Genomic DNA, 20,300 nt, shown 5'->3' with positions numbered 1-20,300 from the left:
CAGCTCAGACCACGGATAGAACAGCTGAAACGACCAAATCACTCCAAACTCTTGTTTTAGGTGAAAAAAGTTCTTTTTAGGGTGTTGGAGGATTTAGGGGTTAAGTAGCATCATGTCTGCAACTTAATTAAAAATCATTCAGCCAAAAAAGTATATATGTGTGTAAATGTACACACACACACACAGAGCGTGCCCATAAAATATGGCAAAATGTTCACAATCAGTGAATTACAGGGTAGGTTATAGTTTGTAAGATTTTTGAAATATTTCTCTAGGTTTGAAAACTTATATAAAAAAAGGGAAATCTATAACAAACACAAGCTGCTTTGATTATTTTGGGCAGTGAAGGGGTTGCAATATGGAAGAGTTGATTAGGAGAGAAAAATAATTTTAAGATCCAAACAGAAGTTTAAGAAGGGGAAGATTCATGTTATTGACTGGAGACAGCTATATACATAGAGAAAAGTTTTGAGGGTCATTCTTCCCATTGCCTTGCTTGTTCCTTTAGGAGTTACCGCTCCATTTTTAAGAGTCTGTACCTTAGACCCTTCCATCAGGCTAATGGGAACATTGCCCAGAAGATGGTCAGGATGTTGTTTGTGCTTATTCCTGTCCTCTGCACTCCAGACCTCAGCATGGCACAGAGGAGCTTGCCAACTTGACATAGTGTGACGTAGCCAACGAGGTGGGGAAGCCATCCTGAAAAGGGGCTCCCAAGATTTGCCGGAAGCCCCAACTGCTTGACCAAGTAGAGCCAACAGCTTGAAATGTGCTGTAACCAAGACTGGCCTGACCTTGATCTTCCTTAGGCTGACTATTAATCCCAGCTTGCGCTGGCTCTGGGAAGCACTATGTAATAGATTGCATGTCATCTTGTGTGCTTCTAGGGCAAGGGCATGGGCATGCAGTATTTTCTGACTAACTTCTCAAGGACTTTAGTGCAGGCTGTGGCACACAGAGGTGTGTATCCCAATCTTCATATTCTGCCTGGCTCTATCATTAGCTGAAACAATATTGCCAACGTTGCTGTTGCCCTAAGGGAGAGAGAAGAGTCATTTAGTTTCCTGCAGTTTCTGAGATGCTTCGTCAAGTCGTTGCTAATACGCTCTTTCAACAATGCTAGTGTCTCTGCAACCCCAACTCCCCTTTGTAAGCATTTCTTTTTCCAGCCTTTCTCTTCCTCCCCCCTCTTTTTTTGTTTAACCTTTGCAGTAGGTTATAAAAATTGTGAATTGGCTTTGTTCATATTGCTGATACAAGTTTTAATGATAAAGGCTCCTACCTTCTGCACTAAGCTTGTCATGGTACACATTAAAATTGTCAGAGTTCTTGTGATTTTCTGTCAGTTGTTATGGCATTTCTATAGCTTTAATGTATGGTTCTATCTGTTGCATTTATGATATACATAAAACCTTAAGAATATATTTTATCTAATTATTATATTTGCTAATAACAATGTGATATTTATAGACTTGAATATCTTGCACATTAAGGCACTAAAGCTGCAAAAAAGTGTCAGAAAATCATAGTTTCATATCAATACAAATATATATTTATAATTCATCTTCCTTTTCACACTGAAACTAAATATTAATCTCTGGAAATTAATAATTACAAATATATTACCAATAAATAATAAAATTATAAAACTTGACATCTTTATTGTGCTTTACATTTTACGAAGTATTGTCACCAATAGTATTAGTAAAGATGGCTAAACAAATGACACTTAAATATGTCTACAGAGGCACTTTTTGTAAATTAGTAAAGCAAATGGAGCCACATAAGACTTGAGGATCTTTTTTGTTTTCTCATTATTTTTGTACTAATTGTTTTCAATAAACCATATGCATTTGAAAGTCTGAAAGTTTTTGCTCATAATGATCAAACGTATTTACTATTCATTATTTCTAAATGTTCTTGATGATACTAGTAAAATTTTAAACAAATCTTTATGCCGTGACCTTTCATGTTAGTCCCACCCATTAAGAAGTAAAGTAAGGATTAAAAGAACTATTTGGTAATTTTAGAAATTTGGAAGTTAGTTATTTCACTGGTAAGTGTGTCTGAATAAAGTTAGTTCTTTGTAGATGTAGAAGTGTGGAACAGTTCAAAAATATTCCCCTAATTTTTTCCTGTATGGTGACAGGAATAGTATTTTCCTGTATGGTGACATTTGAGAGAAATGATCAGAGATGTTTAACTATCTATTTTTTTGTGCAGCTTTTGCTCTTGAAAATGTATTATTTGAATGGCATTTGTCTAGGTAGAGGACACTTATGAAATGCAAAGAACCCATTTCTGCACACAATCGCTGAGTGTGCTAAGCCCCTCAGGGCTTCTGTCTTACTTTACGTGTGACCCTGTGTTGGAAAGTCTCATTGGAAACTCAGCAAACTGTGATATTATCATTCATATCATGAGAAAAGGGATAGTTTGTCCCTATAGATAAGATTTTAAGAGAAAAAATCTGGAGCCTTCAAAACTGGGTACAGACACATGAAATAAAATTCAGGAGCAGTGGCCCCTAAATTTCCAATGGTCTTAGATTCTTGTCCTTTTAAAAACTTCAACAGCAAAGTGTGCGTTTAATTTCCCTGTGTTGCAAATACCCTTGGCCAGCTCTTCCGGCAGCAGGCTGCTACTTTGCTGAATAAGTCACAGGGCTGTTGGCAAGAAGAAGAAAATATTGTCTCTCTTTTGAGCATAAAACTAGATTTTCTATTGGGGTTGGCCAAAAGGTTTGTTCGTTTTTTTCCGTAAGATGGCTCTAGTAGCACTTCGTTGTCTTTAACTTAATTCGAATTGTTAGACTGTATGTGACAGCTGTCAAATCAGCGTGCATTTAAAAAAAGATTTATCAAAATTGGCAAAGTGTTGTGTAGCCATTTTAGTACTGAAGATGGAAGAAAAAAGCAACATTTTTGTCATATTATGCTTTTTTATTTCAAGAAAGGTAAAAACGCAACTGAAACGCAAAAAGATTTGTGCAGTGCATGGAGAAGGCGCTGTGACTGATCGAACGTGTCAAAAGTGGTTTGCGAAGTTTCGTGCTGGAGATTTCTTGCTGGACGATGTTCCACGGTCGGTTAGATCAGTTGAAGTTGATAACAATCAAATTGAGACATTAATTGAGAACAGTCAACGTTATACCACGTGGGAGATAGCCGACAGACTCAAAATATCCAAATCAAGCATTGAAAATCATTTGCACCAGCTTGGTTATGTTAATCGCTTTGATGTTTGGGTTCCACATAAGTTAAGCAAAAAGAACCTTCTTGACCATATTTCCGCATGCGATTCTCTACTTAAACGTAATGAAAATGTTCCGTTTTTCAAACAAATTGTGACGGGCGATGAAAAGTGGATACTGTACAATAATACGGAATGGAAGAGATTGTGGGGCAAGTGAATAGAACCACCACCAACCACGCCAAAGGCTGGTCTTCATCCAAAGAAGGTGATGTGTATATAGTGGGACTGGAAGGGAGTCCTCTATTATGAGCTTCTTCCGGAACCCAAACGATTGATTCCAACAAGTACTGCTCCCAGTTACACCAACTGAAAGCAGCACTCGACAAAAAGCATCCAGAATTAGTCAACAGAAAACACATAATCTTCCATCAGGATAACGCAAGACCGCGTGTTTCTTTGACGACCAGGCAAAGACTGTTACAGCCTGGCTGCGAAGTTCTGATTCATCTGCCGTTTTCACCAGACACTGCACCTTCGGATTTCCATTTATTTAGGTCTTTACAAAATTCTCTTAATGGAAAAAATTTCAATTCCCTGGAAGACTATAAAAGGTACCTGGAGCAGTTCTTTGCTCAGAAAGATAAAAAATTTTGGGAAGTTCGAATTATGAAGTTGCCTGCAAAATGGCAGAAGGTAGTGGAACAAAAGGGTGAATACATTGTTCAATAAAGTTCTTGGTGAAAATGAAAAATGTGTCTTTTATTTTTACTTAAAAACCTAAGGCACTTTTGGCCAACCTAATAAATTAAATTGTTGTATCTTCATTATAATATTTATCCCAGTAATGTTTCAAAATGTTCCTGAGGAGTTAGTTTTAAAATTTGTCTAAATTTGGATTCAGCATTGATTGGCTACTTCCTCTGCTTTCTTTTTTTCCCAGCAGGCAGACCAACCTACAACAGCTTTTTTGTCTACTGCAAAGGCCCCTGTCAAGGAGTGGAGCCAGGAAAGCTCAGGGTACGGTGCAGCACCTGCCAACAAGCGACGCTCACCTTGGCCCAGGTAAGGAGATGTGGCGTGAGCCGGCTGCCCTGAAAAATGAATGTGTATTTCCAGAGTTGCCTTTTTGGGTTTCTGATCAGATATCACCCATTACTGAAAAATGGACTTCTATGTGGTTGTAATGGTTAATGGTATTTGAAGTTTCATTTAAAAATATACTGCTCTGTAAATTTTAGGTACTACAGAGCCATTGCCCCCATTTCTTTAATCCAGGCCTATTGAAAGGGAATATAGAGGCTGATTTTATATCAAAAAGAGGTTGGGGGTGTCTTCTAGAAGCAGCCAAGGAGGATCCTTCTAAGATCCTGGAAATGTTTCATATCTCGATCTGTGTGATAGGAACATGGTTGTATGCATATGTCAATATTTTTTGGACTCTTCATTTAAGGATGGTGCACTTGAGGTAAGTGACCCTCAATAAAACAAAATGAAAGGAAAGTTGTGGATCAAGACCAGTATGCATATAAAACAGGGTTGGAAAGACAATGTGTTGCCGCCTCTTCTTGTTTTGTGCAGTCCACAACCTGAGAATGGTTTTTATATCTTTAAGTGGTTGGGAAACGTCAGAAGAGTAGTATTGTGTGATGCGTGAACAGGACATGAAATTTAAATTCCAGTGTTGTGATAAAGTTCTGTCAGAACACAGCCCCGCCCACATCTGTGCGCGTTGTCTGTACCTTTCTTGTGCCCTAGATTGACTGGATGGCCTACAACACCGGACATGTTTACTCTCTGGCCCTTTAGAGAAAAGATTTGCCAGCTGGCCCCTGATATAAAACATAGGCACAGTAGTTCATGGCTTTAGCGTGATAGTTGTGTAGGATTTGGCTAAATGTGATGTGGATGCCAATGTGTGTAGGGGAGCAGAGGGCATTCTGGTCAGCTCAGTGCTGAGAGCACAGCCCAGGAGGCACAGAAGGTTAAAGACTTTTACAGGTGATTAGGGGTTGAAGTGTAGAGCAGCACCCCCATGAGCACATCGGGCCCCAGTGACGGCTAGAGCATTTAGATTTTATTCCGTAGGCAACAGGAGCAAAGGCAAAGCGTCACAAACAAAGACCATGTATAAAATGATGTTTTAAGACTGTTTCTTGGTGCTGTAACAGTTTGTCACTGGGATTGAGGCTGGTGATAGATCAAAGGCAAAGAGGTTAATTAAATCACCTATTAATTCATCAATCACCCTTACTGATGTGAGGGAGCATTGTGAAAGAACCTGAAGGATGTACCGAGTCAAGGGGAAAGCGTGGATCTCTGACTCAAGCCTGGGGAAATGGCGGAATTACTCAAAAATGTAATTCAGTTATCATTAAACTTCTGTCCTACATTCCGTGCAATTGTCTATCTGTCTATATTCCAAGAGTCTGTAAGCCTCATAAGATCAGATAACTTGTCAGTTTGGGTCCCCGTCTTATTTCCAACACCTCACGTGGTGTGTTGCCTGTAGTGGATGGCATCTGCGTTTGAACTTTCACACATTGATTCAATAGATCCACAAACTTTAGAAATTCTATTTGGCATTTTATATTCATATGAATCATAGTAAGTATGATCGTTTTGCCACAATTTACTGACTTCCTTCCTTACATTTATATTCTGGTACTTGTATTTTTCTCTAATTCTCACCACAGACCTGAAAAGTAGATATCATTATCCAATGCTTTTAATAAAGAGACTCCACAAAGTTAAGTAATGAGTTCAAAGTTACATAGTTAACAAATGTTGGTGCCAGAAGTGAAAAGTCTTTTCTGTATTTCTCCAAAGCCCTGGCCCTTTTTTAGGATAGATTGCTTGCTATACAAATCTGCTAATAAATGTTCTATTATTCAACTACTTTCCTTGTATTTAAAATATCATTCAAAAATGCTCTTAGAAAAAATACCCTTAAGGATTAAGAAAATAGAATCAAAGATGATTTGAAGATTATTTATTTAATCCAGAGTTTCAGTACAGTTACTAGATGTAGCATAACTGGTACCTAACAAATAAATAGACCAGGCATTTCGGTTTTTTATTAATATCAAAAGATACACACTCAGTAATACCTTCAAACAATATCTCTTGAGCAGCTGACTAATCACACTGGCAGTTGGTCTGCAAGTTTAGTCTTAGAAATGATGGAGCAGGTGTGGGACTTTGCTAAGAGGAAGGGTTTCTAAGCAGAGAATAGAAAACTGATAGGTTTCATTTGCCCAAAATTTATAAAGATCTACAACGTACACAATTTCCTCTGGTCAGGAAAAAGAAGAAGAAAGAAATAGGATCATGCGTAGCTGACTAGTTATAGGGAACAGATTGTGGTTTACCTGAGCTTCTGCAAGGAGCTTTTTAATACACAGTGAGGAAAATTGGAACCTACTTACCCACCTGGTTTATTTTTTTAAATCATAATTTTATTTTTTCTGGTTAGAAGAAATCTGTCTGCAATAAGCCCCATGCCCTTCATGAGTCTTAATAGTAGCCTCCTAATTATTTTTTGCTGTTGTTGGGTATTTATCCATAATTCCAACATTTCCTCAACACTATTTAAGTTTTACATGTGAGAGAATGAGCTGCCTCTCATACGTAATGCTCTTAGGTTGAATTGTTGAAATGTTTCATATTTAATGTGAAACTCGTAATAAATTGGCAAGAAAGAAGGACAGCCATTTCTGTCACAGTGTTAAGGATGGGGAAACTGAGGTCTGAAGTTTTGGCCTGACCTTGAGAGTAAGTTGAGAATTAGCTTACAGAAAACACCAGGTTTTCTTCTGTCTCCAAGTCAAATGATCTTCTCTAATTCATGGTGACCTTGACTAGGGTTTCCACTAACTGAAATAGCCTTTAGAAAAATGAACACTCACTGGAAAACATTGAACAACAACTGATTGGAAAAACATGGCAGGCAGCCAGTTTTCAATTGCCTATTCAAAGATGGTCCACGTAGGTCCACACAGAAACGACACGGGGTTGACCACAGAGGGAGGTGGCTTTATCCATGCATATACATTTCTGATTGTCTTCTTGAATAATAAAATGAATGATTTTAAATAACCTATGTCATCACTGTTTCCCTCATTAGTGTGGAAAATCAAATGATGTGTAAATCATATGCTCAGAACCTTTTTTTTTTTTTAATTCAGAAAAGTGGGCAGAAAAAATAAGGTTTTCCAAGATGCGTAGACTATACACTGTTTTTAGAATAACTAGACATTAAAGAAGGAATTCATATTGGAAAAAGAAACAGCACTGAGAGACTTAAAGATTCGTTCCCCTCTCCCTTTCTCCTGGAATCCTGCCAAATTCAAGGTTAGAATGTCAATAGGCATGGTTCCTTCTTCTGTCTGTCCTGTTGTTAAATTATAAGTGTGTGGGGTGAAGAGCGAGCCTTCTGGTGAGGAAGAAAGGTCTTAGCTCAAGCTCTCAAAGATTTCCCAGCACCAACGTATATAAACACAAGACTACCAGAGACTGTGTGACCTGTTAAAAAATTTGCCTGGGCTGGTGAAATTTAGGTAGATGTGATGTTGATGATGAGGATTCTGTCCCAGGGAATCACCTTAAGAGGGTTCCTCCTCCTGAGCCCTGGAGGCTTCTGCTCACTGAGTCCCAGCGGTGTTCTCTCCTACGCTGGGATGACATGTCCTGTCCCTTCTCCCATCATGCTCCAGCCGTTGCCCACAGTCTAGATGGGTTGTACCTCCTGTGGAAAACAAAGCTTCTGTGATAGGAAGAAACTACTTTTTCTAAAAGGAAACAGGCTTAAAATATGATAAGGATGTTTATGAGTAAAATGATTTATTGACTCTAAAAATAATTACAAGATAGAAAGGATGTAGAAGTGAGATGAGAGAACACACAGAACATAGTGTTCTGCCTTGGAATACTGTATGGGGCTCTGAATTGCCTGAGAACAAAGACCTGGAGAGAATGGCCTCTGTGGTCCTTTTGTCCATCAGATGTTCTGCATTTGAATTCTGGTTCTGTCACTTACTGGCTGTGTGACTTGGGGCAAGTTGCTTAACTTCTTTATGTCTCAGTTTCCTTGTCATCAATTGGAAGTAAAAATTTCATTAAAGCTGTGAGGGTTAAATGACTTAACTCATTAAAGTATTTAGAACAGTGCCTCGCACATAATAAACATCTAGAAACCATTAGCTCTTACTGTCATTTCTTCAAGTGAAGAAAACTTTTGATTTTCTCCCAGAAACACTTTGAAGCAACTGCTGAACTCACAATGTAAACTTACACCCCTAGGGCACTTCAGTTCTGATTAAGTTACAAATTGTTAATACCTCCAGCACAAACTCTAGGTAACCTGAGTTACCCGCTATTAACATCTTTTTGTTTGCACGCAGTTTATTAGTCTTAAAATGAATCAGAAGCCAGGAGATTACCGCAGCCACGAACTGTGGATGATTTTTTTTCCCGTACAATCACTGTAATTACTTTATCTCAAAAAGAACTTTATCTTTGCCACTCTAATAAGATACTCTGCTGTGGAATAGCATTAAAGCTAAAAGGTTTCTGATGATAAATGGTGAAATAAATAGAGTAAGTTGTACAAATGCCTGACATGATGGACTTTATTTAAAATTGGTTTATAGATTAGGAACAATTTATGTGAGGAAATTTATTAAGAAATATACTCTAAATGTATAACTGTTCCTAAACTTAATATTTGTTAGAGATTAATTGTTGACCAGGAGTCTACTTACTTCCCTTAATATCAAAAACCTACTCTTACGTACATAATAAAGTCACATATGTAATAAAACTGTAGATGAGAGAAAAGGAGAATGGACAGAATGGCTCCTTGGACTTGGCTTGAGCCCCATGGTTCAGGGGAGAGTGAGAGCAAAGAGTGGACAAAAGAGGTTTTTCATCATAGTCTGTGTGAGAATCAGGACAAAAGCAGAGCCAGGCAGGCTTGGGGACGAGAACGGAGCCCAGCATCATTCTGACACCAGGAAGATGCTGGGTAGGACTGCCAGATTAGCACACAAATATACAGGGTGTTCACCTAAATTTGATTTCAGATAGACAATGAATATTTTGTTCATGTATAAGTATGTCCCAAACATTGCATGGAACATAACTATATTATTTTTTTAAATCTGAGATTCAAATTGGCATCCCCTCCCTGGTTGTGCCCCTCCCTCTTTGCCGGGACATCTGTGTAATGATTATTGGTGCTGACCCCAGGGAGGCCCCTCAGTTGGCTCTTGGTCAAGCTGCGTAGGCAAAGTAGCAGCTGGAGGAAGAGATGAACAGCAAGAATGTCAAACAGAACAGCCGGAGCTGGCAAACTCGGTAGTGGTCACGTGTGGGGAACACTCACCTGGGGGTTCTAGAAGTAACTGGGGGCCTCTGAGGCGTAATGCCAACATCCTTGAGTGAGAGTAATCAGCCAGCAGTCATTGGAGTCACAATCATAGATGGAAGTGTTTGTTTCTGAAGAACTATAGACAGTTATTAGTAAACCAAGGGAACTTCTCATTAGAAAAACAAACAAAAACAATAAATATGTTCTTGTGGATTGGAAAACAGTTCATTTTTGCTATATTACAATGATATAAACATTTAATAAAGAGTTTACAAACAAAAAGTGAAAAAATATAAAGTTGCCTATTGAAATAGATAAAACGCTATATATACATATAAAACTGTGTATGAAATAAGTAAAATGCTATCCAGCTGAGCTGCACGCAGCTGTAGCCAACAGCTAGTCACTATGTTATGTTCACTATTCACTGTGTTATGTTATTTCAACTGTAGAAATTCCTACATTGAGAACCTTTATCATATGCTTAATATTTCAGAATTAAAATTTTCTTTGGTCATATGTTATTAGTTGGAGTGATTTCAGTAAATTGAATCCTGCATAAATGTTGGTCAGTGTTGGTAATGCATTGACATTTCAATCAGGCTAATAATTTTCAGTTGGACTCCAGTGGAGGAAGCCTTTCTTTCACTGCTTCTTTTTTTGGTGACTCTCTATACTATATTAGTAGCTGACTTTTTTAAAATAATGATTTTACTTTACAAATCGTTAAGAAAGAGGCAAAAGAAAATAATCTTGCAGATGCATATCCCCAGTGCATATTTTTAGAACACCCAGTAACATCAGAAGTCCCTGGAAAGATGGGCCCTTACCAGGCATGTACCCTGGTCGTGCTGTAGTGTCTCACCGTTTGTCCTTTGATACCCAGCCTTACTCCTGACCTATGATGCTAGTGTGAAAATCTCAAAACCGTGGGCAGGAAATTTAAATCATGCCATTCTGAATGTATGCATATATATTTTAAAAAGTGTGTTGAATTCTTTATTTCCTTATTCCCAAAGGAATAAACCAATAAAACCAAATACTTTGGTTTATTGTGTGTATATGTATGTGTGTGTATATAAATATATATATTTATATATATCATGAGGAATGAGTATTATTAATAGCTATTATTGAATGTTTACCAGAAACCAAGATCTAAAGCAGTTTACCTAAATATCCCATTTAATTGTTATGTTGTTTGAATAGTGTTCTAGTTTCATATATATGTATGGTTATGGCAATGAGGTACATATTGTTATTTACTTCATATGGAAAATACGATAAAGTTTTCCAAAGTCTGTCAGTCAATACTGACATGTGGTTATTAATCTGTTTAATTGGAATTTGGTTCTGCTACACAGAATTTTATTCATTTTTCAGAATGATAGCGTTAAAACAATTACAAGAGAAGTATCTATTGGGACTACAAAAGGACATTTGACAAAAATCACAGCCTAAATACATTTATAAAACATAAAGGAAAAGATAAGATTTTTAAAGAAAGTTTATTATATACTCTATTATTTCATTTTAAGTTGTAGTTAAATGTATCATGTTTTAAAACAGGGTTGCTTTGTTTATTGGTTAACAGTTCTGTTCACCGGCAGTGATAGAACACTCTTTCACCAGCGGCTTACTTCATAAGGACTTAAGTGTTGTTTTAAGCATTGACTGGGTTGTTTGTACCTTTACTATCCACCATCCTTCATGTCATAGAACCAGGTATCGTGGTATTGAGTCTGCAGGCCGGGCAGGGCAGGACAACGGGAAACAGCCATGCTTGTCTCGTTTATTTGTAAAAGGAAGTAATAATATTGATAATTTTTAGAAGCCTCTTTTCAGTCTTCCCCTTACATCACATTGTTTATAACTTGGTCATAGACCCACTAATAATTACAAAGGAAGCTTGAAAAGCAAGTGTTTCCCAAAGTCAAACAGCATAGCCATAATTGGCTTAGGCCAGTTTATCTGAGGGTTTCAGTCCATTGCTTCTCCAATCAAAATCATACTTCTGCAAATAAGGAGAGAAGATGAGATGGATATTGGATGGGCAAATGACTAATGGCTGCCGTATTTGTAAATGCATAATTATTTTAGATCACTTTCATGGACTCATCAGTTTCTTTACTAAGTCTAAATTTTACTGTTATATACTGTATTTGTATCACTATGGCTACGCAAGGGATTTGGCCAGCCTTGAACTTGTTTTTGTGTGTGAAATGCCACTGTTGTTTCAGTGGTTGTTTCTACACATAAATGTATCTCCATGGTTTTCTACAGAATGAAATTGATATATTATCCATTTGACCACTTAGAAGCGTTATCAAGAATTATGGAAAGAAAAAAGAAAGATCTTCAGGGCAGTGGGTTAATTTATTTGTTCTTTGCTTAAGAAGAAAATGGCCTAAAAACCTCATTGGGGAAAGATAAACAGAATTTAGTAGCTCTGTTGTACTCTATAGTAGATCCTTTGTCAGTGCTTTATAAAGAATGAGCATATTATCTAGCGCTAATAAAATGTGAGGGGCAGAAGAGTCGCATTGAGAGACCTACAGAATTAGGCAAGATAGTGCAGATCAGGACTGTGCTATGTTTTTTCAGTTATTTTACAGAAGCATTGGTACTTACGCAGGCATGCCATTTTCCATCTGGGAATACCAAGCTACCTGCATAAATGTATCATTGAAACCATATGAGAAATGGAGAGGTCAATTGACTTCACCTGGGTCCACAGTGAGAAAGGAACCAAACTGAGAATTAAATCTGGGGAACCAGAGTTACATTCTAACTGAAACATCCATATTAAGTTACATTTGTTTTCTTACTACTATGGAGAGAGAGTAGAGCCTTACTCTGCAGCCTTTTCCCGAAAAGAACCAAATTTATTAGACTACATTTCCTAAAGTGGGAATGGAGATTTGGGAAAGGGACAGCGACACACAGGTGTTTTCCTTCAGTGAGGAGAAAACAGAAGAGCATCGGTACACCTGGAAAATAGGAAATCATGAAATTACAGAGGAGGCTCTCGTGGATTATGACAGTTTTTCAGTGACTAGTTGGCTCTACTGGCTTGTTGGAGGCATAATACTAACGAAGTTAGAGTCCTCGGCATGAGTCCTGCAAGGGCCACTTGCCTCTCTGAGCCCCGTTATAACGCTGCTTGTACTGGAACTGCCTGGAGCTGCTTTATGAGAAATACCACTGGGCATCAAGGCTCAAGAGCTCAGCCAGCCCCATCATGAACAATCCTGTGTTCTCAGCTCCTGACCGGTGGCTACCACACTTGCTCTCTCTGAATTGTCATTTCTAACCACACCTCTTGACTCTCCAAGCTTAACACCATCACTGTTCCATGAAGAAGTACCTATCTGCATTGCCCCTTTTACCTTTCTACAGTTCAGGCTTCTTCTTGAGAATATTTTCAATCAGTCTTAGCCTGTCCACACAAGTCCTATCCAAGTTCAAACAGAAGTTGCTGGTCTTGCTTCCCAGTACATCCCGATTCTAATAATGATTTTTCTTTCATACTCTTGCTCTACCACTTGTGACTCTGAAGCTGTTCATAGAAAAGTGAATTTCATTGAGGGAAGGAGATACTTTCTGCCTTTCTTACATTTGAAAGCCATGAATTTAGTAGAGAAAGGAAGACCTAGGAAGTGAATCATTTTAACTGCTTTAAACATATGAAGGGCTGACAGATGGAAGACTCCCAGGATTTTGTTTTATTTTCAGAGAGCAGAGCTACAGTTTATGGGTGAAGACAGATTTTAGGTCAAATAACTCTCTTCAATTAGAGTGCCATACAATGAAGAGAGCTAGCTAACTGGAAAAGCAATTGTTCCTCCATTACTAAAGGTCGTCTAGCAGAAGACGGATGACCAAACACCAAGTATATATTATAAGAGCAAGTTTTTTTATCAGGAGGGAATTTAGATTGGATGACTGCAAAGTTCATTCCTACTCTAAGATTACAGATAGGTTAAGGAAAACAGTGACTATGATGCCATTTGTTCAGTTATTCATTATTGCACCACACAGGTATAAACATCTCCTATGCATCAGGCACTATGCTAAAGCACAAAGGTGGAAAAGCCATAGTCCCTGCCTTGAGGCACTGAGTCTAGAAATGGAGTAGAGTAAAGGGTACCCAATTAACAGAGTCCTTTATTTTTTTGGTCACACTCCATTCATTTTTGTGGTCACACACATATACCATCTTTACTATGTCTGTTTATACAAAGCTTAAATCTTAACTTTATGGCAACATTACACAATTTACAGATTATATCACATTTGTTTACACTGACCTTCTACACAAACCACTTTAAATAGGGTATCCTATTAAGTAAGAAAGAGAAAAAAACACGTTTTTTTACTTACTTTTAACAGATTATGAAGGAAAAAGCTCATCTGTCCATGAGATGAGAATGCCAGCTTTAAACGATGGCTGTATCTGATTAACTGTAGGTGATTTCCTAGGCAGTAGGGCAGTGGATGTTTATTAGGATGGCTTTCTAAATTAATATGAAATTCCCAAAGCACAACTGAAGATTTAAAGAAAATTCTGGGTCATTTTGACACTAGATAGAAATACAGTTCGTGAAACTAGTTAGGAGAACCCTTAGTTTACTCATACTAACAAGTGACTCAAAACTACTGGCTCCAAACTACTCCAGACTAGTGGAGATCCAAATGATCTCCACTCAGTCTCCAACACACCACTCTTTACATATGCAATGTAGGTGACAAATTTTGAAAACTGTATCATTTGTTGGTCAGAGGTGTATGGAAACTTTGTACTTTCCACTCAGTTTTGCAGTGAGCCTAAAATTTCTCCAGAATAATAAAGTTTATTTTTAAAATTCTATCTCTAGCTTTTAGATTCATAAATCTGTGTATGGAATCAGCACCTCTCTTGGTTTACCACCTCTATTGTATCTGGTGCTCCAGTTGAAACCTCTGATGTACTGCTCTATTACAGAAGCTGAATCTGTAGAGCCTTTAACAGTTTAAAAAGTATTTCCATGTGCATCATGTTGATTTATAAGACAACCATGTTAATTGGGAAAAGTAGATATCACTATCAGTTTACAGCTGAGAAAACCCTACAAGCATCAGAAAAAAAGAGAATTACCAAAGAGATAGTATGAGATGGGGCTCTAGCTTGAACCCATATGGTATGGAAACAATCTGAGGATTTTCTCATTCTGCTACATCACCTCCTCTCTTACCAGAGAGTTAAAAACTTTTAGTTGGTAAAACATCGTTCTCAATGGTGAACAACTAAAACCATTTCACCTAAGATCAGGAACAAGACAAGGTTGCCCACTCTCACCACTATTATTCAACATAGTTTTGGAAGTTTTAGCCATAGCAATCAGAGACGAAAAACGAAATGAAAGGAATCCAAATCGGAAAAGAAGAAGTAAAACTGTCACTGTTTGCAGATGCCATGATACTACACATACAGAATCCTAAAGATGCTACCAGAAAACTACTAGAGCTAATCAATGAATTTGGTAAAGTAGCAGGATACAAAATTAATACACAGAAATCTCTTGCATTCCTGTACACTAATGATGAGAAATCTGAAAGAGAATTTAAGGAAAAAACTCCCATTTACCATTGCAACAAAAAGAACAAAATACCTAGGAATAAACCTTCCTAAGGAGACAAAAACCTGTATGCAGAAAACTATAAGACACTGATGAAAGAAATTAAAGATGATACAAACAAATGGAGAGATATACCATGTTCTTGGATTGGAAGAATCAACATTGTGAAAATGACTATACTACCCAAAGCAATCTACAGATTCAAGGCAATCCCTATCAAACTACCAATGGCATTTTTCACAGAACTAGAACAAAAAATTTCACAATTTGTATGGAGACAAAAAGACCCCGAATAGCCAAAGCAGCCTTGAGAAAGAAAAATGGAGCTGGAGGAATCAGGCTCCCAGACTTCAGACTATACTACAAAGCTACAGTAATCAAGACAGTAGGGTACTGGCACAAAAACAGAAATATAGATCAGTGGAACAGGATAGAAAGCCCAGAGGTAAACCCACACACATATGGTCACCTTATCTTTGATAAAGGAGGCAAGAATATACAGTGTAGAAAAGACAGCCTCTTCAAGGTGGTGCTGGGAAAACTGGACAGCTACATGTAAAAGAATGAAACTAGAACACTCCCTAACACCATACACAAAAATAAACTCAAAATGGATTAAAGACCTAAATGTAAGGCCAGACACTGTAAAGCTCTTAGAGGAAAACATAGGAAGAGCACTCTTTGACATAAATCACAGCAAGATCCTTTGTGACCCACCTCCTAGAGAAATGGAGATAAAAACAAACAAATGGGACCTAATGAAACTTAAAAGCTTTTGCACAGCAAAGGAAACCATAAAGAAGACGAAAAGACAACCCTCATAATGGGAGAAAATATTTGCAAACGAAGCAACTGGCAAAGGATTAATCTCCAAAATATACAAGCAGCGCATGTAGCTCAATATCAAAAAAAAAAACAACCCAATCCAAAAATGGGCAGAAGACCTAAATAGACATTTCTCCAAAGAAGATGCACAGATTGCCAACACTAATCATTAGAGAAATGCAAATCAAAACTACGATGAGGTATCACCTCACACCAGTCAGAATGGCCATCATCAAAAAATCTACAAACAATAAATGCTGGAGAGGGTATGGAGAAAAGGGAACCCTCCTGCACTGTTGGTGGGAATGTAAATTGATACAGCCACTATGAAGAACAGTATGGAAGTTCCTTAAAAACCTAAAAATAGAACTACCATATGACCCAGCAATCCCACTACTGGGCATATACCCTGAGAAAACCGTAATTCAATAAGAGTCATGTACCACAATATTCGTTGCAGCACTATCTACAATAGCCAGGACATGGAAACCACCTAAGTGTCCATCAACAGATGAATGGATAAAGAAGATGTGGCACATATATACAGTGGAATATTAGTCAGCCATAAAAAGAAACAAAATTGAGTTATTTGTAGTGAGGTGGATGGACCTAGTCTGTCATACAGAGTGAAGTAAGTCAGAAAGAGAAAAACAAACACTGTATGCTCACATATATTTATGGAATCTAAAAAAAAAAAAAGTTTCTGCAGAACCTAGGGGCAGGACAGGAATAAAGATGCAGATGTAGAGAATGGACTTGAGGACATGGGGATGGGGAAGGGTAATCTGGGATGAAGTGAGAGAGTGGCATTGATATATATACACTACCAAATGTAAAACAGATAGCTAGTGGGAAGCTGCTGCTTTGCACAGGGAGATCACCTTAGTGCTTTGTCACCACCTCGAGGGGTGGGTTAGGGAGGGTGGGTGGGAGGCGCAAGAGGGAGGGGATATGGGGATATATGTATACATATAGCTGATTCACTTTGTTATATAGCGGAAACTAGCACAGCATTGTAAAGCAATTATAATCCAATAAAGATGTTAAAAAAAAAAAAAAACTTTAGTTGGTACATCATTATTTTTAACACTGTGTGCTCCATGAGTTCCCTAAGACATTTAAAATATTTTAAATGTGCAGGATCACTGTCACTCTTTTCTTCTTAGATGCTCTTATATTTTCTTTGATTTATATTTTGAAGGTTCCGTCTTTGCTGAGGCCACAGATGCCGCTGACGTGTTCTTCGCTAAATTTCATGTTATAGACATTCCAGCCATCTATTAAATTCCATCTCATGGATCAAGATAATAAGAACTGCAGATTAGCTGAAATGTGGGCCCTTGATACCACAGGGCTGCTGTCATTTAGACTAAGCTATTGCTCACCAGTCTTTCCTGGGGAGAAAAAGATCTTCAAATCAATCATAATGAAGGACACAGGGAACACTGGAGTTTTACACTCTTAACCTGAAATGTTGTCCTTCCTAGTGTTTTCTTAGGCAACATTAATGACTTTTAATATGGACTTAAATTATTTTAGTTATAATTTGGAACATTATTTTCAGCAATGAATTTTTGTTTCTCTTATTTGGAAAGCTATGATTTTGAAGGGGAATGGGAGTAAGTAATATAAGTACTAATATTAGTTTCTATATTTGATTTTGGTCTGTCAGTAACTGGAAGAAAACACTGCAAATTTACGTGTTACAAGTTGAAATTTACGGAATATTTGCTTTCAAATGGCTATGTATTATGTTGAACTTGGGAAATTGCGATGAGAAAAAGAAACTCTGTAAGATTGGAAAATGTGCTGTGGTGTTAGTTTAGGTGAAATACATGCTAAATAACATCACAAATCTAGGAAAATGTCAATTTATATGTTCAGAAACACAGAGCCCTCTGTAAATTTCATAACAATGTCAATTTTGTCTTATTAGATGAGGCTTTCTTAAGGTTTGTCAGAAGAGAAGCCCAAGGTGGAAAAAGCATGGTTTTTTTGTGTTTGTTTGTTTGTTTTAGATTACAGTCTTATGTACAAGAGTTTTGAAATAAATGCCCCAATGGTTGGCTTTACATTTCTCAAAGATCTACAGACAAGTGTTTCTCCACCTGAACATAGTACTCTAAATACGCCCATTTCTGAAATTTTAAAGTACACGTGGAGTGTGCACCTTTAACTTCACTGGAGCGTCAGGATGGAGGGAAAGTCAGAGGTGGGAAAGCTCAAAGAAGGAGATTTTGGAAGAGTGATGAAGAGAAGGAAAGGGCAGTGTATGTGTTTATTATTTTATTGTAACATAAATATAGAGCATACCTGTTATCATAGAATTCTGTTGGTCAGGAATGGTTTAGCGGATTCCGGTTGGGTCAGTAAGATGGGCCTATTTGGATTTTATATTTTAAGTGTATTTTCTATAACTAAGGAGAATGAGGAGTGGATAAAAGGAGAGAGAGCTGTGGTTACTCAGCTGTTTCAGAAATGAGATGTGTGGTCGGGGCTCAGAGGAAGTCACACTGGACCGAGTCAAAGTTCAGAAATATTTCATGGTTTATGAGCTGGAGGCCTAGAAATGAGGTGGCCCTGCCTTGATCACAGCCAGTAAAGACAAATCAACAACTAGGCCTGAGGCTGGGTGCGTCACAGTTCACTGTTTTGTCACCATGTTGAATTCCTTCAGATATGTGTACCGTGGCATGTGAAAATTTGGCTTTTATGACACAGAAGCTTACAGTCTCTCCCATCCCATACTGAGGCAGGAAAGGAGGTGAACTTCTTTCACTGAGGAACACATTTCATCGGCTGCCATCTGTGAGTTTAGGGACATCCCCGGTGTGGGTTAGTGAGGACACTGGGCCAAAAGGTTAGCTGTCAGATCTGAGCTAGCCCTGGGCCTGTGAGGGTTACGTGTCCTTAGGAACTTTGTCTCAGGTCACTCTTGGCTGTAGATCAGGTTCCCTGACAGAAGACCCCCTCAAAGCCACACCTTTCTCCTTAGAATCTTGTTACTTCTCCATCTCCTTATGTTTCCCCATCTAGATAGCAGCCACCTTCTAGTGCATATAATTCTCGATGTGAGAACACATCATGCCCCCCGCATTCAAAAGCGAAACTCAGTGCAGCATTGCTGGGCAGGAAATCTGGTCAATTCGAGGCCACTGTGTTGTGGAAAATTTTCAATGAAATGCAAATGTACATTACTCTAGTACTCATGCATTTATAGAAATCCTTTTGTAACCATTTCTTCAAATAAGCAGAAAAGCGCCAGTAGTAACTTGTCAGATAATGTAAAAGTTGGCAGAAATGACCCAATAATAATGGGCTTTAGAAGTAAGTGAAAAGTAGTTTACATAGGACCTTACTTTGAGTGTCTCAAATAATACAATAATTATTCAATTGCAAATTAAATTTAAGACACAAACATATTTTGAATTACAATGATTGAAGTTATCTTAAGGAACAATTGTTAGATTCACCGTGATAAAAGCACAACATTGTTATGTGGTACAATAAAAGAGGTCCAAAGCACTTCTCCTTTTAAAGGCTCCCAATCAAGTTGGGAGGCTAATTACATCAGGGACAGTCCAGTAGCAAAGCAGTGGGGACGCTCCAATAGATGGGCTTCACCACAGCTGCCTTGGGAGAAGGACGCTGGAACTTTTACAGCTCACATATCAAGAATCCAAAATCTCATCGAGCCATGATCTGTTACCACCTCTGGGAGGGTAGGGGAGTGACCTCTCTAGGCAGACAGCGTTATGGAGAAGTGTAGCGAGTAGGTCTAGAGGAGTAAAGAGAAGCTGTCTGGCACAGGTAACGCACCACAAACTACTGATTTGATTAGCCAGCAATTCAGAATCTTAGCAGATACGAAGTGGCTCCACAGGACTGCCGCTGAGATTTTGCCTGTGCCCATGGGTTCCCAAAGGGAGTGTGCACCTGCCATAATACCCTCTACCCAGGTGGAGTCTGCCAGGTTTGAGAAAATGGCCAAAATCTTGCTGGGAGATGCAGGTATTGGCAGAGCTTTCTGGTCAGGAGAAGCATCACAAGCAGTGACCCAGAGCAAAAAAGAGAAACTGAGAAAGATAGGGGTTGTAGAGAGTGGAGAAGAGAAGGGAATCAAAGAGTAATGAAATGTAGTTTTGTTATAGAAAATATGAAGGTAGCAAAGGTGGCTTGGGAAACCAGATTGATGTTGATGTCATTTATTAAGACATGAAACACAGGGCTTCCCTGGTGGCACAGTGGTTGAGAGTCCACCTGCCGATGCAGGGGACACGGGTTCGTGCCCCGGT

General features: G+C 38.3%; 1 protein-coding gene across 11 annotated transcripts in view; it reads left to right on the top strand.

Annotated features, from left to right (window-relative positions):
- AGPAT4 (1-acylglycerol-3-phosphate O-acyltransferase 4) overlaps nucleotides 1-20,300 on the top strand; it is a 1,427,829-nt gene that overhangs the window by 506,002 nt on the left and 901,527 nt on the right. For 10 of the 11 annotated variants that reach the window (XR_004038703.3, XR_009558681.1, XR_009558682.1 and 7 more), the window contains exon 4: nucleotides 4,136-4,257. Coding sequence is in view for 7 of the 11 variants with exons in the window: in XM_030852990.3 (XP_030708850.1) it covers nucleotides 4,136-4,257 (122 nt within the window). In the remaining 4 variants the exon portion in view is untranslated. The remainder of the gene's footprint in view (nucleotides 1-4,135; nucleotides 4,258-20,300) is intronic. The other variant, XM_030852988.2, reaches the window with a different exon arrangement.

Source organism: Globicephala melas, chromosome 14 (genome assembly GCF_963455315.2).
Source record: "Globicephala melas chromosome 14, mGloMel1.2, whole genome shotgun sequence".
NCBI classification, from domain to species: Eukaryota; Metazoa; Chordata; class Mammalia; order Artiodactyla; family Delphinidae; genus Globicephala; species Globicephala melas.
Note: the sequence above shows the minus strand (reverse complement) of the source record. Positions and strands in the feature narration are given on the sequence as shown.